At 48.0% G+C, this 24020-nt stretch overlaps 1 protein-coding gene across 2 annotated transcripts in view; it reads left to right on the forward strand.

Moving 5' to 3' along the window:
- Window positions 1–24020, forward strand: part of LOC119810211 (myosin VIIA and Rab interacting protein) — a 130054-nt gene that overhangs the window by 48417 nt on the left and 57617 nt on the right. For both annotated transcript variants that reach the window (XM_038323581.1, XM_038323582.1), the window contains exon 2: window positions 7960–8181. In XM_038323581.1, the coding sequence (XP_038179509.1) occupies window positions 7960–8181 (222 nt within the window). The remainder of the gene's footprint in view (window positions 1–7959; window positions 8182–24020) is intronic.

Raw genomic sequence — 24020 nt, forward strand, 5'->3', positions numbered from 1 at the left:
TCTGCCTCTCAACTACTCTGCGCTTAAGATATCACATGGCTTGAGGCAGCATCTCCACGGATGTCTATTTAATAAAGAGCCACATAAATTATGTAGTGTCCATTTATAAGCACGACAGATAGACATTTTAACAAGCTGTGAATCTCTTTACTCAATGAGAATGTTAAAGTCATTAGTAAATTTAGTTTTGGATTCAGAATATACTTTTTATCATATTTTAAAAAGAAAACTTAATTATAGCCTTTCAAGGTGGTGTTATTTTTCATTCCCAAGTGGTCTTTTTACAGGGCAGACAGTGAACTCTGGATAAGCCAGGGTATACATCCCCACTGAGATCCACTTCCTCCCTGGGCAAGCAGGGGAGGGTGGGCTGAAGAGGAGGTCCTGGGGCCACCTCCCTGTGGGCCCCCGGGAAGAGGATATCAGAACACTGACAGTTGTGGAGACTCTGCAGTTACGCACACGGACGCTGGACCTCAGGAGGCTGCGCTGTTTGTTTGCCCCGTGTACACATTTATGCTTCTTTTCCTCTTTTCCTTTTGAGACTTGATACCAGTAGAACTTTTATTGACAAAGAAGCTTAAGAAACTTGCACAATTTCAGGTAGGTTTCCTGGGGTCAGGGAGCAAAAATCCAAAAGAGCTAATGATTCACTTGGTTTTTCTTTGCTGGATGTTGAACGGAGTTCCTGTAGTTCCCAGCGTGGCCTGATGCAACCGTTATCTTGTGAGCCCCCAGAGAACCAGTCACTTTGCATTTTAATGAAACTCAGGTCTTTGATATGAAGTCTTTTGTTCCCTCTTCTGTTTAGCAGAAGGGGTAACTGCCATTTGTCTTTTGCTAAGAGGTGCCCCTTTGTTTTGAGCTAGTTCCTGAGCCTTGCATTATTAGCCTTGGAGTACTGTTAAAAGGAATAAGGCCGGGATGAGTTGCTCATACATGGGACGGGGGGGGGGGGACTTCAAACAAAACACCCCCCTCTGTGTGTGCACACGTGGACATACATGTGTGCTCCTGTGCATGAGAAGGTCAGAGGTCAACATTCTCAGTCACTCTCTGTCCCTCCCTGTGCTCACCTGGTGCTTGCTCTGGCCTTAGTCAGCAGGATAATCTCTCTTGCAAGTGAGTCCTCTCAGTGGAAGATGTCAGCCGTCTCTGGACCTCCTGTTTCTGTCCCCAGGGTCCTGAGCCCTGTGTGCTCTCAGCTGTTTCTGCTGCCTTGCACCTGGTCCAGCTGTGGCCAGGAACAGTCTCCGTCTTCCTCCTCCAAGCCATCACTTTCTTTGAGTCCATCATTGTACTGATATAAGAATCCAAAGCCACCATTCCTAAATTCAGTGCATCTAATATTGTAGATGGCACCCAACACCCTCTTCTGGCCTCTCTTGGTACCTCACACATGCACACACACACCTGCACACAGATATACAAACACACACACATAATAAAAGCAAAAATACGTTTCCCAAAATACTTTCTCCATTTTTATCTCCATGACCCTGGTCTTGACCTCAGACACATTTACAGAGGTAAATGGCACAGGACTTAGCCAGCGTATCTGCAATGATCCAGCTTCTTCTTTCTTCTGTTAGGAGGATCTCTTTTGATGCACAGTTTTGAGGGCCTCACGGTCCAGCACCACCCACTGCCATCTTCTCATTTACCTCTGAATGCTTCACCCCAGCATGGCCTGAAGGCTCTTTAGGATCAACGCCAGCCTCCTGCCCCCACCTTAATCCCTTCTCACACATGGTGTGTTCCACGGTGTGTCTGGACTGTTGTGAGAGGTGACTTCCCTGTCTGCAGTGTCCTCCCACACATGTTGGTAACTCCAGCACATCCTTCCAGAGCCAAAGGTAGACACCACTGCTTCTTACACGGTACATCACCCAGACTCCCCTCCTGCTGCCTGGCACTTTACATGCCTGTCTGCAGCTCCTCCACCCTGTGCTCTGCAGCTGGAGCTTGTGATTCACTTTCTGTCCCAGCACCTGACAGGAAAACATATTAGAAGCTAAATGAGCAAGGAGTGAGTAAGCGAGTGAGTGAGCGACTTGCTCACACACAAGTGAGTGAGCAAGCGAGTGAGTGAACAAGTGAGTGAGTAACTCGCTCGCAAATGAGTGAGTGAGCGAGCGAGTGAGTGAGCAAGTGAGTGAGTGAGCAAGCGAGTGAGTGAGTTAGTGAACGAGTGAGTGAGCAAGTGCAAGTGTGTGAGCAAGTGAGTGAGTGAGCAAGCGAGTGTGCAAGTGAAGGGTCCAACAGTAAAGGACCCGATTTTACTTTTCTCTTTCGTTAGCGTGCGAATTGAGCAGGTTACCAGAACTGTAGAATGCACATTTTGGTAAGAAACACTTGGTGAACCAGAGAGCACAGCCATTAGCATCTCCTGAGGAAAAGAAGGCATGGTGTGCACATGGAGATGCATCTTTTGAGCTTGCTTTCTTCTGTTTGTATATTTGGATCTGTGTATTTAACACCAGTCGGTGCTTACATTATTACTCAGCATTTAGCCAAGCCTATTTAAGTTGCCTGTTGGAATTTATTTCTAAGGACAGCCTGCGCCTCATTGTTTGCAGCCGTGTGCCTCATACTAACATGTCAGTGACAGGCCACATACACAGCCCGTGAGTTACAACGGAGCCAAGAAACCTCCAGAGCCTGGTGACATCATAGTCTTCACGAGGCAAGTCCCATTAGGAAGTCGAGGTTTCTCTTGAGTTCAGACCCTGTGGGCACATGGAGTCCATCGCAGAGATGGGGAGATGATGGCACAGGCAGCCAGAAGAAGTTACAAGAAAATGAAGGAGCTTGAGGTGTATGGCGCTTTGTCCTGCTTTGGGCCCCTGTGGGTTTTCTGACTTGTAATTCTGGTATATGTATACAGTACACACGCACACACAAAATGTAAGTTAAATAGCTGCTGTATAGGTTTCTCTTTGGCTCCTTCTGTAAACTTAGATTGTGAGAAGGTATCTACAGTGAGCAGGGTGTTGAGGATGGTCAGCACAGGGCTGCCACCAAGCGGCCCTCCCCGGTGTAGTCTGCCATGCCTCTCCGCTGTCAGGCACCTCTGCAGACGCCTCTTCCCAGCAGACGAATCAGCTATGACTGTGATTAACTGGGACCTCACATTCGGTGGCTGTGCAGGGTGCGTCAGATGTCAGGAGGTGCGGGGCTCTGAGCTGGAGCTCTGTGCCCTCGCTGAGGGACAGATTGGCGCTGTAGACATTACATTTTTGTTTACCACCGTCTGCAGAGTGATGGACAGCCCCGTTCCTCCTGGAGATGGACGGTTTGGTTGTTGTTTTTGCTCAAGGTCAGAGATGTGTCGATATCCCACAACAGGGGGATAGTCCCTGGGGTAAAAACATCTATTTCTATAGCTGTCACATGACAAGTTTGGAGCAGCTCTGGAGTGGGGCATGCCTTGAGCTCAGCCAGGCTTCATGGAAGAACCTGTTGTCTGCTTACTAGAAGGAAAATCCTTGAAAGGTTTGATGCAGAAATAAATAAAATGAGAAGGAATAAGTGTGACATAAAAACAGCACAGGAGGGCTGAAAAAAAGTAAGAGTTTTCAGATGGGTGTTTTAGAGCCAACTCAGCTGCCTCCCCTCTATAGCTGCAGTGCCCCCAACCTTGGCATCCAGTGCATACCCACTCACCTTCCAGTGCCCCCGACCTTGGCGTCCAGTGCATACCCACCCTCCCTCCATAACTGCAGTGCCCCCGACCTTGGCATCCAGTGCATACCCAAGCTAACCCCACCCATGTGACTGAGCTTCCCTTCCAGGCAGAGCCCACTGTGAGTCAGGCTCACCTGGTAGCAAGTGGAAGATAGAGTCCACTCTTCCTCCTTACCCCTCTCCCTAACATACTGCCTTCCACTGGTCGAACCCCTTCCCTGCTTTGCCTCACATGCTCCCTGCTGAGAGAAGCCTCCAGAAAACCTACAGGAATCCGCAGTCCTGTGTATCAAGAAACCAAACTCCTAAGCTCAACTGGCTTGCAGATGATTCCTGGAGTTGCTGTGACCGTGAAGACTTGCTTCCGGAATGCTTCAGCCTGTTAAATTTAGTGTGTCTGAAATTTGATACAAATCAATCAACTGAAAGTTCTTATATTATTATTAATTGTGTTGCACCGGGTGACTTAGCTGACTGCCTGCTCCAGTTCTAAGGATCTGAACAGCATCTTTGTTGAGAGGCTATCTTCGTGCTGTCCCTGCTGTGTGTGCATGTCCCTTCCTACCTCGTAGAATGATTGGCAGTCTCCCTTCATCTCTAAAAATGCTAGGAGGATATAATGCTTAGTGGAAAGACGGGAAAAGATTTCCAGTTTACATGTCTGATAAGGAACTTGTGTCCAGAATAGATCAAGATCCCTACAAAGCAGCAAACAGAAAAAGACAAATACTCTCTCCCGCTGGGAAACTGGCAAAGGATTTGAACCGACGAGGTGCAAATGGTTGATAGCCCATGAAAACATGCTCAGTATCATTAAATCAATCATCTTCATTAGTCCTTAGAGCCTGGCAGATCAAATTCACAGCACAAGACAGCTCATGTCCTCTAAGATGATGACCATTAGAAAAGGGGGGTTATCACTGTGGAGGTGTGGAGACACTGGAGTCTTCCCAGCAGGCCATGGGGATGATGGAGACGTTTAGAAAATGTCTGGTAATTTTTCAAGTATAGTTACCAACCATATGGCTCAGCTGTTGCATTCCTGTAACTGAGATGTGTCCACACAGAACTTGAATATAAATGTTCCCGGCAGGATTAACTGTAACAGCCGAAAGGAGACATAATTTAATTCCAGGCTGATAAATAACGTGTGGCACATGCAGGCCTGAGGTGTCGGTCAGTAGCAGAAAGGCTCAGGAACATTGTGGAAGAGGGGGCAGAAAGAATGTAAAAGCAGGAGAAAGGGGCGGAGTGCTGTGGACTGCTGGCCTCCAGACATGGCATAGCTGGTACACGCATTAATTCACACCTGGTGTGGTTATCACACAAGATCACGAGAGCTAAAGATTTCAGTGTGGAGCAGGGAGGGCCTCCACACATCCCACCCCCATGCTCCTAGGGAGCCAATGGCAGCCGATGGTTATTCAGGGAGAACTGGCCACTGGTGGTTGTCCATGCCCTAGTGCATACAGGGACGCTCATCGAACTTAGTGAGTTATATAAAAAAGAGAGAGACATGAAGTTGGTTGGCAGATATGGTGTTGGGGGAGCTGGAAGGAATAGGGATTGGATATGATTGAGATACATTGTATACATGTATAAACTTTTCAAAAATAAAACTAAATACATGAGACCAGGCAATGGTGGTGCACGCCTGCTGGGTTCTCCAGCAGACAGGGCTGAGGCAGAGCTGGTCCTCCTGGTCTCTCCCTAGGGCTGAGTGGTATGGTGAGTGTTGATGACCCAGATGCCTCCCCGTTCCCCACAGTCACAGGGGAGAAACACATTGAGCTGGGAGACTGTCGAAGCAGGAACTCACTTTATTACATCAGGGCAGGAACGTATATAGGGCTGAGGTAGTGGGCGTGAGTCTTGGGGTGGGGTGAGGTGGAGTGAGGAATAAGGGCCAATAATATCCTGCCACATCAGCAGTGACTGGGCAGAGGTTGGCTGTGCTGAGTCATTCCTCTCCAGACTCAAATTAGGCTCAGGAAGTTAAGCCCCGCCTCATGAGACCCAACACACGTCTTTAATCTCAGCACTCAGGAGGCTGAGGCAGGTGGATCTCTGTGAGTTAGAGACCAGCCTGGTTTACAGAGTGAGTTCCAGGACAGCCAGGGCTACACAGAGAAACCCTGTCTCAGATAACCAACACAAAGATAGATAGATAGGTAGGTAGGTAGGTAAATAGATAGATAGATAGATAGATAGATAGATAGATAGATAGATAGATAGATAGATAGATAGACAAAATAACTAAGAAGTAAGATCTACTAGAAATAAAATTCAATGCTAAAGAGAAGTTAATGCAGTAAATGTGCTATATCCTTTGAGCAGCGACAGGCCACCCATACGTGATTGGCTGTAACGACCCTGAGAAATTCCCACAGCCTGGTTTTCTCATAGATCTGTTGACTTGAGACCCATTACGTGATGCAGTAGTAGGATCTTGTAACCGTAATAGTAGTTGTAATAAAAAGCTTCTATCCCTGCCTAGGAGCCCCCAATTTTGTAGCAGGACAGACAACCCTATTTGCCCGTTCTGAATTGTGGGACTACTGTTAGTGCCTACCCTTGTCACTCAGGATGTTTGGGGCCACTCCTCCTTCTTAGGACTTCTCCTATCCCTTTTGCTGACCTCACGGTGCACAAGCTGTAGGATTTCACAATATTGCGGCAGGCAGCGTGCCCACGTGACCAGGAACTCAGACGGAAGAGGTGGTCTTTTGTCCGGATTGGAGTCACCATGTCTCAGATCTGCCGGAGGAGCCTTACCAGCTCCTGTTGATTTGAAAGCTTTTCAAGCCCCTAGCTGCACAGGTCTCCAAGGGTATGAAGTGGAGCCGTGGAGCCAGGACTGCATCAGAGTCTCAGCAGGGCTGTTGGGAGGATTAATGTTTTAGCAGAAGCAATCTCCTGCCCTGCTAAAAAGACGTTAATGAAGTGAAAGATTTTATTCTGCAAGGTTGCTTATTTTTGGTGGTGATTTATCCCTCCATGTAGGTCTGAGGGACAAGTGCTTAGGTTTTCATGATGCCCAGGGGCACAGCAAATTAACCTACCATTCAAAGTCCCTCTGTGGACATGAGGTCAAGGACTGGTCTCTTGGAGGCAGGGAAGATGGGTGGGAAAGGGACCTGCTACACAAGAGTGAGGACGGAGTTCAGGTCTCCAGAACCAACACTACGGTGGGATGTGGTGGTGCCAGTGCTGGGGAGGTGAAGACAGGAGATGCCCAGGGCTCACTGGCCAGCCAGCTTAGCCAATCAGTGCGTTCCAGGCTCAGTAAGAGACCCTGTCTCAAAAAATACGGAGAGAAGCAATGGGGTAAGACACTAATGTGTTTCTTAAAAAACATTTTTATTAATTCTTAAGGTTTATGTAATGTATTTTGATCCTATTCAGCCCGACTTCTCCTTTTTAACTCCTCCCAGATCTGCACCAACATCCCTAACCCTACCTCCAATTCCACATCCTCTTTTTAAAAATGTAATAATTCACCAACCCCAGCAGCGCTGCCTGTCTACTTCTGGGCATGGGGACATCCACCGGGGTGTGGGTGATGCACCCTTAAAGAACCGACTCCCTTTCATAGATGCTACCGACTGCCCAACTCTTCAGTTGGGCACAGGAACTCTTGAACCCCTTCCCACCCATGCTGGGCTACTCACCGCCTTGATCTCACGCAGGCCACCGCAGCTGCTGAGAGTTCTGAGCGCAATGGTCCTGCCATGTCCAGAGACTGTGTGTCCCTGGTCCTCTCTGACCTCCAGTTCTTAGAATCTTCCTTCCATCTCTTTCATGGCTGTCTCTGAGCCTTAGGGAGAGAAGACACTCAAGGCTGGCCACTGGTCTCCACATGCAAATTCAACACACCCACACATGCACCACACATACACATACACACATACCACACCACACACACACACGCACACACACACACACACACACACACACACAGGCTCTCTGGCTTTGTGGGTCCATAACAATGGTTTTCCATTGTCAAGGCCCCTTTGAGGTCACATATCAGATATGTACATTATAACACAAAACAGTAGCAAAATTACCGTTAAGAAGTAGCAGCGAAATAATTTTATGTCTCAGGGGTCTCCACAACATGAGGAACTGTATTAAATGGCCACAGCCTTCGGAAGGTTGAGAGCCACTGCTCTGTAGGAAGAGCCTACCAGGGCAGTGCTGGGCGTTCCAGGCTGACATCCGTACCCTGATGTTTTCCCCGCCTCATCATCTCCTGTTCTTTCTGGTTTGCAGCGAGATGAAGCAGAGGCTGGCCGAGGAGAACAGCAAGTGCAGCATCCTCTCAAAACACCAGAAGTTTGTGGAGCGTTGCTGCATGCGGTGCTGCTCGCCCTTCACCTTCCTGGTCAACGCCAGGCGCCGCTGCGGCGAATGCAAGTTCAGCGTCTGCAAGAGCTGTTGCTCCTACCAGAAGCAGGAGAAGCTGTGGGTTTGCTGCGTCTGCCAGCAAGCCAGGTGAGTGGCTGTGTACTTGTTGGGCTGGGCTGTTGACACCACCACTTCCTCCGGCTGGGTAGGATCAGAGCTGAGGGACAGCTGTGCCCAGATCTCTAATGCCAGCCAAGGACTGTCTGAGAGGATGGGAGGGACCGCGGGAGGGCGCAAAGGAAGCAGTGAGAATGAAAGGCCCCGCCTCCCATGCTCCGCCCACCTTTTCAAAGCTCCGCCCCTGGTCCCCTTTCAGTCTCTCCTAAGTGTCCTGGGCTCATTGAAATTGCAATGTGCATTGGAAACAGTGAACTGGGTAACAGTGCACTGGGTGGGTTCCTAAGAACTCAGATGCAGAAGGACAAGTATCAGCCTCCACGTATGTGCCCCAGGCTGGCCCATACCAACTTTTCCACCGACTGTGGGGACACTGAACATGGACTGGCTAGCAGTAGGGTCTGGAGAAAGCCTCACAGAGACCAAGAAATGCAAGCGGAATCGTCAAGGGTAAAACACAGTCGGCATGTGCAAGGTTGGGATGACCTGCTGCTGCTGTGTGACTAGAAAGACGAATTTGCCATTCATCCTCTCCCGGGATGCGCCGAGTGTTTGGGAGCTGATGAAACTGACAGCTGCTTTCTCCTTCTGCTGAATCTGGTGTCTGGGCAGTTCTCTGTCATTCCTGGCTGCTCTGTGTCTCTGTGTGGCATGACCAAACAGGCCGGCTGTGCCTGAGCACACAGAAAGCCGGCCTTCCTGTCCTGTCTTTCTTCTTCCCCATCTCTCCTCTCCCTGCTGTCTTGCTTAGATTCTTTACCACACGAAGTGCTAGTATTTCCCTAGAGAGCTAGTTCGTGGGGATAGAAAACGGCTAAGTGGGTGGGTGGGGTGTCCAAGTAGGCAAGCTCTTCACAGTAAAGAATCAAACCGTGCGGAGATGCCAACACCGCTGGAAAAGTTGTCTGTTCATCAGCCAGTGCCCCCGCTTGGGTATCCCAGGCCCTGTGCTTTGCAAAGCTGGAGTCTGTCTCATTTCCACATGGACACTCAGTAGACAGGGGAAGCCTAGGAAAAGGGGGAGACCCATGGTAGCTGACTGTTGCATGGCCAGAACATATCACACTATGTCAGAAACACACACAAACATGTTTGTGTCTTTCCACAATGTCAGGATGTACTACCAAATTCCCAGGGTGTGGCAGTTTCAGCAACAGTGATTTACCAAATATCTGTGCTTTGCTTGATGGCCTCAGCTGAGGAGAACATGGGTTCTTTTATTTCTGTCTTATTCATATTAATGCTCAGATCACACATGACACATTGTGAATCTATCCATTATCTAACTATCATCTATCTATCTATCTATCTATCTATCTACCTATCTACCTACCTACCTACGTACCTACCTACCTACCTACCTACGTACCTACCTACCTACGTACCTACCTACCTACCTACCTACGTACCTACCTACCTACCTACCTATCTGTCATGTATATATGTAGCTTATAGAATAGCTGAAAAGGGTTAAAGAGTCAGGACGCCTCAAAAAGATCTTGGAAACTATTAAGAGTACAAGAGAATCTCAGGGAGGCGAGAGGACCAAGCATACAGAGGTCTCTGGAGAGGTCCTGGCTGCTTCTGTAGGGTGAAGGGTTATAACTGAGTTGGAGGCATGAGGTAAAGAAAAGAACGGACCAGGGCCTGATGAATGACAGACGGACAGATGGACATCAGGTACAGACAGGTGAACATGAGGACAGGCAGCTGGCAGCTGGAGTATGCTTCAGGAACAAAAGGAACAGAGCCGAGCTGAGCCCCAGAACAGCCGAGTTTATCGCCTCCGATGCGGGCTGAGTGGCTGGATGAGGCAGCCAGGCCGTCGGCATCTCATGGTCAGTAGGTCCAGGTGAGAGAATCAGACTCCTTCTGTAAACGTGTCCATTGGCTCCGTGGGCCTGGGCTTCTGGGTATGGGTGTGGTACACCCATGTGCTCCTGTGGCACACTTTGTGTTCTAAGGCAGTCACTCACCCGTCGGTGCTGGATGGGTGGCCCCTGTCAGATGGTGTCCACCCAGGAATGTGATCATCCTCCATCCTTAAACAGCCTCGAAGCTGCTTATAAAATGGAGTCTCCCAGAGCAAAGTAAAGGCTGCTGTTTTACACAACACAGAGTACCATAGGGCAGGGAACAGCTGATCTCAGCTGCTGTGCTTGGGAATGATGGGTGGGGCTGGCCCAGTCTTACGCTTCTTAGTGAGTGCAAGGCCAGGCACTGAGATAAGGAAGGTACACATCGGGTAGAGGATGACTCTGCAGTTAGAGCACTGACTGCTCTTCCAGAGGACCCAGCTTCAGTTCCTAGTGGGTGGTGTCAGCACTGGGAACGGCACTCAGCATACACTGGAGATGGTCCTCCACCCTGAGGCTGGTGCTCCATACTGGGGTGATCCTCCACCCTGAGGTTGGTGCCCTACACCAGAGATGGTCCTCCACCCTGAGGCTGGTGCTCTGCACTGGGTATAGTCCTCCTCGAGGCTGGTGCTTTGCACTGGGGTGGTCCTCCACCCTGAGGTTGGTGCCCTACACCAAGGATGGTCCTTCATCCCTGCCCTGGGGACGGTGCTCCACAAATACCGTGTGGCTCTGCTCTGGAGCTCACACCATGAGAAGCCCAGCACTGTCCTCTGTTGGAAACATCCCCAGGAGGAGAGCCTGGGCTTGGTGGCCCCTGGGATCCTTTCTGTAAGGAAAGTCTACTTTATATCTCATTTGCATGAGATAGACCTGAGGTTGACTCCTGAATTAACTACTCATGCATATGTGATCTAGGCAATTACCCCATCTTTTAGAGTTTGGGGAACGCAGTACTCACTCAGCAGCTATAACAAAAGGGGGGATGTAACCCACTTAGCTCTGCGCTGGCTGTAATTATCAGCCCCTGTAATTCCATTGCTGCTCTCTGGGGTCTCCAAGTAGGGACTTTCCCAATAAAACATCAAGCTAGTGTGATTGCCTCTGAGCAGAAGTCATTTCCTCCACTTGTGCTGTTTCTTTATTTGGCTCTGTAAAAATAATTTAGTTTTTATAAAAATCAGTTTATTTCCCAGCATTGACCTGGGGTGGTTAAGATATCATGAGGTTGGGGTCACAGATGGAGACTTGGTCTCCAGGGATTAAAGGTATCAAGACTCAAATCGTCATTGAGTAACTTTAATAGCTCATTGCTTTGCGTGTCAGTCTCCCCAGGGGGCTAAGCAGTGTGTGCAGCAGACAGCAGCCGCCCAGCAAGGAGCTAGTGAGATTATTTGTACTGTACCCATTGTGTATTGCGTCTTTCTGCCCCCATCAAAAGGGCAGAATCCAGCTAACTTGGTGCTGTGTTGCTAATATCTTTTGACTTGGCCATTGGGGTGTCATCTTGAATATAGATCTTAGTTCATTAGGCACCTGTACAATATGCCAGGCATGATATTGTGCACACATCTGTGGTCCTAATGTTCAGGAGACATGTTCAAGGTCAGGGGCCATGCAGGTCTGAGGACCCAAGTTTGGATCCCCAGCACTGATGTAAGAAGCTGGGCCTGGTGGTGAGCATCTGTCACCTCAGTGCTAGGGGTGGACAGAGAGGGGAGAACTGCTGGGGTTGCTGGGTAACCAGCATAGCCAAGTTGATGAGCTTCAGGTTTGTTAAGAGACCCTGTCTCAGTGAGTGAATGAATGAATGAATGAATGAATGAATGAAGTAAAGCCAGAGGAAGACACCCACCATCAGCTTCTGGCCTCTACATGCATGCACACTTGTGTGCACAGATGGACCTACACTTACACATATGCATACTTGCACACACATGCGCACACACATACAAAATGTCATTCTTAGCTGCACAGTCCAGACCAGACTGCACTGGACTCTATTCTAGACCCTGTCTCTCTTTTTTTTTAAAAAAAAATTATGGTAAGAGTTTATGACCTCTCACCCAAGTGAACTAAACTGTCACAGTCCTGTGGAAGCTCCCAGTGCTCCCTTTCCCCAGGGAGTCACCATTTTGAGACAGGGCTTGAATTCGTTTGTTCCCTCGTGCTATTAGTGTAGCTGTGATCATATTCTGACTTACAAAATCCTTAAGCGACACACCCAACAGTTAACTTCTTTGTAAAACTTGCATCATGCTCAGTTTGTCTGTCTGTTCATCTGTCTGTCTGTCTGTCTATCATCTATCTATCTATCTATCTATCTATCTATCATCTATCTATCATCTATCATCTATCTATCTCATCTATCCACCTTTATATACACACACATATACATATATATATACAAATATATCATTTATCACTGTCATTTTCCCACTTGACTCTGCTCCAGTTTGTCATGTTTAATCTATGTTGACATCTGCAGTCCCTGTATGTTGTGCACAGTGCTTGTTGGTGCTCCCCATGCTCACTGCATGCTCACTGCATGCTCCATCTTCCTTTGCAGGCAGACTGGCACCGTGCAATCAGCTTGGGGCAGCACTCTCGGAGCACACAAGTCATGGGTGCTAAGGTTGAGGTAGTTAACCAAGATGACTGTTTTCTTGTGATGATGTGAAGAGGCTTTTGTTTAGATTGTGCATCTAGAAGATGGTGAAGTCAGCATAGCTGAATTTCAAAGTGATTTTTGCAGAAAGGAGCCTCCTGGCAGCTGGCATTAAATATGAAAGAGAAGAGAACTATCACTTCTGGTTTGTTAGGGAGATGGGAGCTGGAAGCCGATCGAGGAAAGCTTTTCCATCCTGAATGAGATGGCCGCTTGCGTCACTTACTGTTTCCTGGGCTCCAGTGTTAGAAAGCAGCACCAGCGAAACCGCGCCCCTTCCTCTTGTACACGCACATGGCCTGTCCTTCCCAGGACACAGCTAAACCTGGCTTTCCCATTGTAGCACACACACCCTATCCTGCTGGACATGGGCCAAGTGTGCTCCAACAGGAGAAGGGTTCAGTCCTCACACTCTGGAGGAGAGTCACTGACACACCCTTGCTAATAGTTGATATTACCGTGTACTTTTGCTGATGTATGTGTGTGCTGTATGTCCATGCGTTCACATGCATGTGGGGCACACATGTATGTGTGTGCATATGGAAGTCAAAGATTGGCACTTGGTGTCTCCTCTGTCATCCTCCCCTCATGCACCCAGGCAGGGTCTCTCACGTGGGCTCTGCTAGCCTGGCTATCCAGCTTGCTCTGGGGATCCCCTGTCCCCACCTCTCAGCTGCTGCCATCACACCCACATAGTTTATATGTAGTTCCTGATGATCCCAGCTCTGGTCTGGACACTTACACGGCAAGAGCTTTACCCCCGAGCAACCTCCCGAGCCTTGAAATACATTTTAATATTTGTAAATCTGATCGATAAAAGGCTTCTAGTTGCATTTAACTTGCAAAACACAAGTTAAAGTTTGATCTGCATTTTGTTTTATACATGGATTTATATACTTTGTGTGTGTGTGTGTGTGTGTGTGTGTGTGTGTGTGTGTGTGTATGGTTTATCTCTATGTGCTTCTCGGGTATGTATATTTCTCCTGGATCAATCATATATTTGTAAACTTCACTCATTCATTTTTTTAAGACAGCAAGTAGAGTTTACCCTTACGTGACTAACATCAGTCCCAGCTACGGCCTGTCCCTTTTTTATATCTAGTAATGACTGTGAGCTTCTAAGGTGTGGCTCCCTCTGTGGCACCTTGTTCACCTTCCCTTACCCTGGCAGTGTGTGCCCTGAGAAAGGACCCCAGGAGGCGTCCACAGTCCACAGGCACCTCCTTCTCCTTGGTCTAGCCCAGGCGTCCCATGGTTGCCCTGTGAAGGCTAGACCAACTCCTGACCAAAATTAGCTGGATACAGAGATGACAGTCACACCCAAGGCTTCCGCTCCTCTCCTGAAGTTTTGAGTGGCAGCTTCATGGGGTCCAGGTGCCCCGAGAGCGGAGGGAGTGGATTGTGGAAGAGGGGGTCACTTTGCTGGAGCTGCCAGCAGCTTCAGGGACTGCAGATGTGAGCCGTCGTGTGGCTCTGTGTCACAGGAAGAGCCTCACGCTCACACATAGGTACCTGGCTGGCTGAGCCAGCTCCCAACCCCTACAGTTTACATTTCTAAACACTCTTTCCACTGAGATGACAAGGATGATATTAAAATATTTTAAAATACCATACAACACCATAATTATATCACCAACATTTTACTTTAGAGCAGATATAAAGTCTAGAGTGTGTACAAAGTTTAGGAGACCAGTACAAAATACCAGGCATCAGAATCTTGACTAATAAGCAAATCATATCAACTTGATTTTAATAAAATTCCCATTTTTTTACAATGTAATATCCTGCCATCAAGATGCATCTTAAAAGCAATGTACAGCATGCTTGCAGACACCAGGGGAGAATAAGTTGTCATTATAATTGCCTGTTCACTTCTAGGCATGGCTTTGTGTGACAGGCACCCACTGACAGTTGAGTTCTGCATACTGGTAGGACTGTGCCCTTCTCATTTAACGCTCCTTGGATAATTAGCTCTTGTGGCATCTTTATCCATCATGATACAGCAAATGGAGAAAAGTTCTTGTGCTGAACAGTCTCATCGCAGGGGACTGTGGGTAAAGCAGAAAACCCCGAAGTGCTGCAGCTCAGAGGAAACTGAAGCCTCGGGAGAAGTCGGCCGATGTGATGCTCTGTTCGTGCGCCATGGTGGACAGTCTTCCTCCTCAGATTTCACAGGAAGTGTAGTCTTGAGGAAATGTCAGACATGCTGAGGCACACTGTACAGAGTGAATGCTTTAAGGCCTCAGCATGCTGGTGTCGAGAGAGAGAGAGGGGTTGAGAGATGGCTCAGTTGGAAATGCTTGCTGTGCAAACCTGCAGGTCTGAGTTCAGATCCCAAGTACCCACATTTTAAAAAAAAATCCAGATACAATAAATGGTGTAGGTCTGTAACCCTAGAGCGTGGGAGAAAGGGGTGCAGGGGTAGAGATAGATGGAGCCCTAGGGCTTGCTGGACTCCAGCTCCAGGCACCCAGCACCCTCTTCTGACCCCTGAAGGCTTCTGCATTCACTTGATGCTCTTGATATACACTCTGGCACATGCACATATGCATTAAATAAGAGTTTTGTTTTGTCTTGTTTTTTGAGACAGGGTTTCTCTGTAGCTTTGGAGCCTGTCCTGGAACTCACTTGGTAGACCAGGCTGGCCTCAAAATCATAGAGATTTATCTGGCTCTGACTCCCAAGTTCTGGGATTAAAGGCGTGCAACACCACTGCCCAGCAAGAATAAATTGTTTTGAAGAACATGGGAACCAAGGTTTGCCTTCCCAGCATCAGAAGGGACTAGCTAGCTGTAAATCCCTGGGGCTTCTGCACAGCAAAGGACGTGATGGGCAGAGTATGACCTGGAGAAACATGACCTGATTTGGAGGCAGCAGGCCCAGCGTGAGGGCTGTTGAGTTCAGCAGGAGCACATATAGACGGTGATTCTGGTCATCCCTCTGCACTACACAAAGCTCTCAGAATCAACAGCAGACACAAAAAAGAAGGCTTTTAAGTTTCTCTGCTTCCCCTCTGGGAAGAGGAATGAATTCCTGTAAGTGGGCTACGTCTACACAGTGAAAGTTATATTGCCATAAGGATGCCTGCCAGGCCTGCCTGGGGTGTGAGCTGTCATAAGGATGCCCGCCAGGCCTGCCTGGGGTATGAACTGCTCTCAGAATGACCTTAAAAGCACCAGAGGATCATTTCCTGTGGTAGGTAATTCAGAGACTGCTCTGTGGGGCACTTAGGGACCGTGGGAAGGGGAAGCGCTGAAGGCTGTACTCGGTGGGTACAAGAGCTAAAGTGGCTGTGCTTGACAGTAGGGGACATGAGGGTGTTGTGTGACACCATCCTTGGGGAGACTGGAACAAATGTCTACTCACCCTAAATAAGGAATGACAGCAGACCAAAGTACAGATACCACCAGAGTCCACCTTGGTGAAGCCATGAGGGTTTTTTTTTTTAGGTTGCTTATAGGAATATTAGTGAGGGCTTACTTACAGAAGCAGAAATGACTCAATGACAGCTGAGTCACGAGAGCCTGCACCAGCATGGTGACAGCTCAGAAAGCTGGGACCCTGGATCCTACCTACTGCACAGCCTACAGGCAACTGGTGGGTTTGAGAGTGTCCTTTCCGGGTGGTTCAGTTGGTCTACACCTCTTCCAGGCAGCTCTCGCTGTGTCTTCCAGGGGGCTGCGCTTTTCTCGGAGTCTCTCAGCCATCTTTACTGTTTACTCTTGGAGAAGGCGGGGCTTAGGTAATCTGCTCAGTTTCAGGGACTTCCCGGAGCTACTTTGAGTTGTTTACTTCCTGCCTTGATGAGCTTCCCTGCAGGATAAGGTGTTTGACCTCCCCTAGAACATCCGGTTGGTCCACCTCCCTGGAACTCCTATGTATTAAAGAGCCTGGTTTCCGCGAAAGAGGGAAGTTTTAATCTTGTAGGAAACTGTTAACCAATAGAGGATGTGAGAATGTGAACAGAGGACTGTGGCACGAATTCTAGTTGATCTTAATAGTAAAAACCCAGAGTCAGATAAAGGGGTTATTAGTACAGAAGACCAGAGAAGCAGAGAGGCCAGCCACTAGAGAGTTCTTTTACCTCCAACAATTCTCAGACCAAAGAGGCAGTCCTGTCCTCAGACGGCAGACTGCATCTGTCTCCACCAAACCTCAGACTGCCTGAGCTCCTGTCTCCTCCCGCCTTATATTCCTCTCTCTGCCCAGCCATATCGCTCCTGTCTCCACCTCCCCTGGTGCTGGGATTAAAGGCATGTGATCCCAAGTACTGGGATCACCTTTGTGTGAGCGCTGTTTCTCTTTTAGACAGATTCAATCTTGTGTAGCCCAGGGTGGCCTTGAACTAACAGAGATCCCTCTGCCTCTATCTCTGGAGTCCTGGGATTAAAGGTGTGTGCCACCACTCCCTGGCCTCTAATGACTTAGCTCTGCACTCTGATCTTCAGGCAAGCTTTATTTGTTAAAACATAAACAAAATATCACTACAGGGTACTTAGTCTAATGAATTTTTCCAGGGACCACCATTTCCCCAGCATCCAGAGAGTTTCAGCTTCATTCATATGAAACCACACATGGGCACCTGCATCTCCAGGGCTCTGTGTCCCCAGGTGCTGTGCACAAGCTGGAGAGCAGCCTTTCACCTCAGCCCCCAGACAGGGGACATCCAGATGTGGGCTCATAGACTCCAGAAATGTGGAAATCCCCATATGAACTTAATCAGTTTAAGGATTTTTTATGTGTGTATGCTCTGTGAGGAAGGATAAAGGAGATACACGTGTGAATCAGTGCTCTTGACGTTCATCAGAGTGCACTGGATGCCCTGATGCTGGAGTCACCCATGAGCCTCGCAGATTTGTCAGTGGCTCAAGAAACCAGCAGTCTCTGCTGACATCCAAAACAAGGACATGAGACTTCAGGAGCGTTCTTCTGATACTTTCCAGGAACGCTTCATCATCTTCACACTTCTGTATATTAGTGCCGAGGGAAGAGGCTTTTTGCCAGGTGCTGCTGCTGCACCTTGGCAGTTGATTGTGTGTGAAGAACTGCCTTTGTAGTGTTCAAAATCATTGTCTATAGATCTCTGTTTTCTCTTCAACGTTACAGGCAGGGTCTTTGGGTCAAGGTTCATGTGACTCTGTGAGAGCCTGTCAATCTAGTTCAACTTGGAAAGTCTGAGAACAGTCACGCCCTCACGGTGTGCGCCTTCAGGAATATCACGCAAGCGTTTCTCTCCAGCATTTTGTTTTGGGAGAGCCCCTGAAGTTGCATTCACAAGAACATCATATGTTATTGCTGAGTACTGGAAAACAAGACACTCAAAACTCATCAAGAAAATGCAGCTGATTTGGAGTTGGGTTTTTTCTTTTCTTCTTTCGAGTTTGAAGACCTTGGGTCTTCCCCTGGGTGGAAGAGATGATCAGAGGCCCCTGGGACTGTCCCTAGGGCTCTGGCTGTGGGTCACCAGGAGTTAGGCAGAGGCTCAAGAGACTTGGGGCCCATGCTTTTGAAAACCTTCATCTGAATGACAGGAACATGGAGATTGTCTGTAAAGGTCTCTGACAGCTCTGAATGGGGGAGTGGCCAGCTCAGTCTAGAATTCCTCCATGATGGGGTGCAGAGATCAGCACAGTGGGATGCCCAGACCCTGGTGAGCCTCTCTGAGAGCAGCTGAGAACATGTGGTTCCACTACATGCAGCCTCCCCAGCCTCTGTCTCCATTCTGTAAAGATAAAAGACTGGGCAAACTTTTTCTTTTCTCTAAAATGACAGCTATAAGCTAAAGCCTGGGCATTCTGAGCTGCAGTTTGGCAGAACAGTCCTGTTGCTTGGCAAAGCCCCTGTTTACCATTTGGATAAAGCAAAACACCTCACCCGTCCTGCCTCCCACTCCTTACCTTCCTGATCAGCTCCTTTTTAGTATCTGTGGCCTTGCCAAGAACCCAGGAAAAAAAAGACTCATCTGTCGCCATGGAGGCTCCCAGCCTTTTCAGAGCTCAGACCTTGAACTGTTGACTTTATAAATGAAGCCCTCCACCCCCTCAAAGAAGCAAAAGGATGTTCATGGGAAAACACGACTTTCCTATGTTAACACTAGTGAGAGCTGACTCTGTGCTGAGTACTATCCCAAGTGTGTGGGTACGTCACCCCTCTACTGATGGGGAAAGGGGAAGAAGTCGGGTGCCTAGTCTGAGCAGTCTCACCACTCCAAAGCAGGAGAGTTAGGATCTCCACCAAGCCTGCTGGCTCCATGACCAAGGGTGATTTTCTTTTGAGAATTTACTTTCTAAAGAGCTCAGAAAGGGCCAGCAAGCTGCGAGATGGCTCAGCAAGAGAAAGCACCTGCTGCCAAGCTTGACGATGTAAGTTCGATCTCTAGAACCCATGTAAAGCAGGAGAGAACCAACTGCACACAGCTGTCCTTTGACCTCTGCATGCACGCACACGTGCACACACACACACACACGTCATAATCAAGGATCTCAAAAAGTCTGTAGCTGTTAGAAAAGACAGGTGCTGGTTCAGCTCTGGTCAGAGGTGAGAAAACCTGCAGACAGTCATCTCTCCAAACGGTCTCCTCAGAGCTTCTCCTGGGAGATATTTTTGGTTATGTGCAGATGGAGCTGATTTTTCTCCTCAAAATCCCCACGTCCTGCCTCATAAAAGATGCTGAAAGGAAATAAGAAGTGACCTCCTCCGCCGTGTAGCTCTGTGTGCACGTCTGTGACCCGCTCACTCTGGAGGTAGTGTTTGGAAGCCAATGTCCACGGCTTCCATCCTGAAGTAAGCACCCCCATTGGGTGGCCACAGAATCCCAAGACCCTCAGGGGTCCCTGTGTTCAGCATCTACAGACCCCTGGAGCCATAGTGGAACCTGGCTCTCTGGGCATCACCTGGATACCAGCAGGGCATTTGAATTCCTTCCAGGTGAGTGAATTCAGGGACTTGGAGGAATTCAACCCAAGAGACTTAGGAACTGGGGGTGCGTCTTCAAGAGAACAGGACTAATTTACAACTGAATGACCTGAGTTCCTTCCCAGGGCCTCTGTTTATTTTTCAAGTAGAACGTTAGCGGTAGCCTTTTCTGAGATTTACATTTGAGCAGAAATGCACCGACTTCATGTTTTACAGGAAGGACATTAAGTTCTTTCCATTTTTGTCATTCACAGCCCTTGAATTTGCATCCATGTGCATCTTTTCAGAGTTTGTGTTTATTTTTGGCATGGGCAAGAGAGCCCATTTCTAGGGCAGCATTTGCTCTGGTCTCTTCCTTCATATTGTCCAAATCTTTTACCTAATGCAACACAGTCCAGAGAATTATGATCTTTTAAACCTTTCTGTGTACGTATGATGTGTGAGACGTGCTTGTGCAGGACCTTAGCTCAGTGCCCAGCACCCATGTGAGGCTGCTCACAACCATCTGTAGCTCCAGCTCCAGGGGATCTGATGCCCTCTTCTGGCCTCTGTAGGCACTGTATGTAGAAATCAGAGAACAGGCTGACCAGTAATCATTTTAGACACAAAGATACCAAAATTCACAGAAGCAAAGAGACTGTTGTGGTCCCAAAGATAGCGGGGGGGGGGGGGGGTTGGATCTGTCACTTGATTGTGCATGTATTAGAGTTTATCTAGGCACACTTGAGCTTTTCTTTACCTGGGGGTTGGGGGTAACAGAAAAGACTCTCAGATCTCATCCAGACACCTTCTTCCTGCTGTGGGATGTGTGTTTGTACTATGAGCCTCATCAAAGCCCTGAAGTATGGCTGAGGGAGGAAGCACATGACGGGACCACACTGGGGATTGTTTCAAACCTGTGTGTCTTGACTTGGCAGAGAGAGAGAGAGAAAGGTGAAAGACATAAATTTTAAAACCCATGTGAATTTTCTCTACAAAGTTTTATCAAACCCAGAGGCTTTAAGTGAGCTTCAGCGACTCTCTCCCCAATGCTCATGTGTTGATGGGCTTTTCTTGGCTGGCTTGTCTGAGATTTCACAGCTCCGCAACACCTCCCTCCTGAAGCCAGTAATAGAAACTCGCGGTGTTGTGTGCCAGTCCTTCCCTCTGCATTACTCTCTGCACGGAGCCCCGCGTCTCTTCTCTAAAAGGATGCCTGGGTCACCTTCTAATTGGGGTGCTTCTATCCAGGAACACACAGAGGGCAGATTTGGGGTCTCTATCACCTGCCTCCTGTCATCTGATTCTTTCTCAAGACTCTCGTGTTTCATCTCGGTCCAAGAGTTTGGCAGGAAGAACATCGCTTGTTCTGGTAACCTTAACAATTAAATTTAACAATTTAATGTGATCAATTACTACTGTAATCCTTTACCAAAGGCTGCCTGTTGGTTACTATGGGTGTTTTTCAGTCAAAATGGATCATTTTTTTTTTTTGTCCCAACTTGTGCATGAGCTTTCAGTTTCTGTTTTCTGTATCTGTATTGAGAAGGGAACTATGAAAGATATTTCATAGACTACGGGAATTACGCCTCTCTTTGTTGACTGCTTCTCAGAAACAAGTGGGGTGCTGTGCCTTGCTTCTGCTGATGAAGCAAAGGGGGTTCCCAGCATGTATTGATAAACTGCCTTTCTATCGTTGCCCTACCTGTGAGACTGCACCTCGGGGAGGCAATGTCATTGTATGTTCAAGGATGTTGACTTAATCCAAACTAACCCTACACGTATGTTTGTGAACAGCAGCCGCTAAGACATGTATATTCCAGGGCACTTTGTGCTTGTTTTTAGCCATTTTGGAATGTTACTTTCCCCACTCAGTGGGGACTGTGGGAATTCCTCAGGGTCCTGAAGCCAAAAGTAAAATCCCCAGGTTTTCTGCTTACTATTTTATTTTATTTTTTATTTTAATGCTCCTTATTCTCATGCAAAACAAGTTTCTTTATAACATTTCTATGCATGTAATTAATTCTTCTCTGTTTTTAAAGATTTAGGTATTTTCATGTGTGGTATGAGTATTTGTCTGAAGGTATGTAGTGCATCACATGTATGTTTGGTACCTGTGGGAGCCAAAAGGAGCCGCCAGGTCTCCTTGAGCTGGCGCTGCAGGTGGTTGTGAGCTCCCTGAGGTGGGTTCTAGGAACCAAAACTCTAGTTTCTTACAAGACAGCAAGCACTCTTAACAGAGGAGCCTTCTCTCCAGCCCCTCAAGTATCTCTTCAACATATCAAATGGCCTTTGCCTCCTTTATGATGAACATAAATTAAAATTACAGTTCAAATTAAAATTTGAGCCAATGTTCAAAGATTAGACCGTTTACAGCAGAGATGCTGACAAGTTGCTAGCCATAAGTAGGGATAACACACATGAAATTATGTTTCCCATCACCCGTGGAACGGTACCCAGACCTTCCAGACCCATGAATCTGTGCCTAGGTGTTTATCCTGTAGATACAGTCGCTTGTATCCAATGAATGGTGTGAAAAGCCACTCTTGAAGCATTGCTGTAATAGGAAATTAGAACAATCTAGAATACCAGTCAGCAAATGGGGCACAGGTTAAATAAGTTATAGAATAGCCATCAAGTGATACATCATGAACCCCTACGTTGGAGCAAGAAGCCTGCTTGCCATGGTGTCTAGGGTGCGCTCCTGTGAGAGTCCAGTGCAGAATGGTCACTTCTGTGGAGCAAGGGTCGTGTGTGTCCATAAAGGAGACCCGTCACATTGCTCGCTCTCTTAGTCCCTGTCCATGACCAAGGCAACTTATGAAAGGAGGAATTTATTTGGGGGTTTGCCTACAGTTTCAGAGGGTTAGTCCATGGTCATGATGGTGGGTACCATGGCAGCAGGCAGGCATGGTATTGGAGCAGCTGCTGCCATCTTACATCTTATCTGAAAGGTAAAAGCAGAGAGAGGGAGAGTGAAATGGGGGGGTTGAAACCACAAAGCCCACCCCCAGTGACACATCTCCTACAGGTACACACTTTGTAGGCAGATATTAGGGGGTTGCCTGCTCACACACACACACACAAAAGACACAGAGACTTATAATTAACTATGAAAGCCCAGCCAATAGCTTAGGCTTGTTTCTTACTAGCTCTTATAACTTAAATTAACCCATTTCTATTAATCTACTTTCTGCCTGTGATTTTATCCCCTTTTCTCTGTACTGCCCACACTGCTTTCCTGCTTCCTTTGTCTCTGGCTGGTGACCCTTGGCATCTCTGCCCTTCTTCTTCCCAGCATCCTCTCTGCCCCCCAAATCCTGCCTATTGGCCGTTCAGCTTTTTATTAAACCAATTCGAGTGACAAATCTTCACAGTGTACAAAATGTTTATTCTGTAACAACACCTTATAATCCTTCCTAAACAGTTCCATCAACCAAGAGCAATCTGAGCGTGGCTTCTCTTCTGCCCCCTTGTGCAGAAGAGCGCAGAGATGTAGGAAGAAAAGTCAGTGCTGTCGAGGCCATGTGAGGGGAGGAGGGTGTGTGCACTGGCTGGTTTCCCTAGCCGTCTCTGTGGATCATACTTGTTAACAGGAGGCTACACGCTCTTCTGCACAAGACACCTTGGCTCAGTAGTATAAGTTGCTGCAGCTAAACCAAGGGCAGCTGATTTCCAGATCCACATGGCTAAATCTTCTTACTTCAGGTTACTTCTGACAAATAAAGAGTAAGTGCTAGTCTGCTGTAGAAACAAGGGGGCAGAAGAGAAGCCACGCTCAGATGGTTGTTGCCCTCCCCCAAATCAGGGGGGGCTGAAAGGCTTGACAGCTGCCAGGTTTAATCAAATCAAACTCACTGAGCCACACAGAACGGAGTGAGTCAGCTTGTGGGCGGAGCCAGGAGTCATGCAGACTACCTGATGAAAATGGCCAAGGTTAAACCAGGGTTCTCAAGGCAAGAACAGCCTGGCCAGAGAGGCTGTCCTGCTATGCCAATACCAGGCAAGAACACCCACGTCAGAGAGGCTGTCCTGCTATGCCAATACCAGGCAAGAACACCCACGTCAGAGAGGGTGCCCTGTGATGCCAATATCAGGCAAGTAATGCGCAAAACAATCCCACACCAGTTTGGATTTAAAGGGGTATTTATTTTAGGGGTAAAACTTACAAAAACCAACCATCAGGAAAGGAGTCTAGTTGCTGGAGCAAGAGCTGGAACCAAGTTCTGGAACCAAGAGAGCGAGCTGAGGCTTGCTACTCTTTTTAAAAGAGAAATAGACCACGCCCCAGTGGGCTGGTATTTCAGTGGCTATTGGCTGAAGGAGCAGAAGGTGCTCCGGCAGCAGGCAAGAACACCCAGGTCAGAGAGGATGACCTGCTGTGCCCA

Source organism: Arvicola amphibius, chromosome 3 (assembly GCF_903992535.2).
Source record: "Arvicola amphibius chromosome 3, mArvAmp1.2, whole genome shotgun sequence".
Taxonomy (NCBI): domain Eukaryota; kingdom Metazoa; phylum Chordata; class Mammalia; order Rodentia; family Cricetidae; genus Arvicola; species Arvicola amphibius.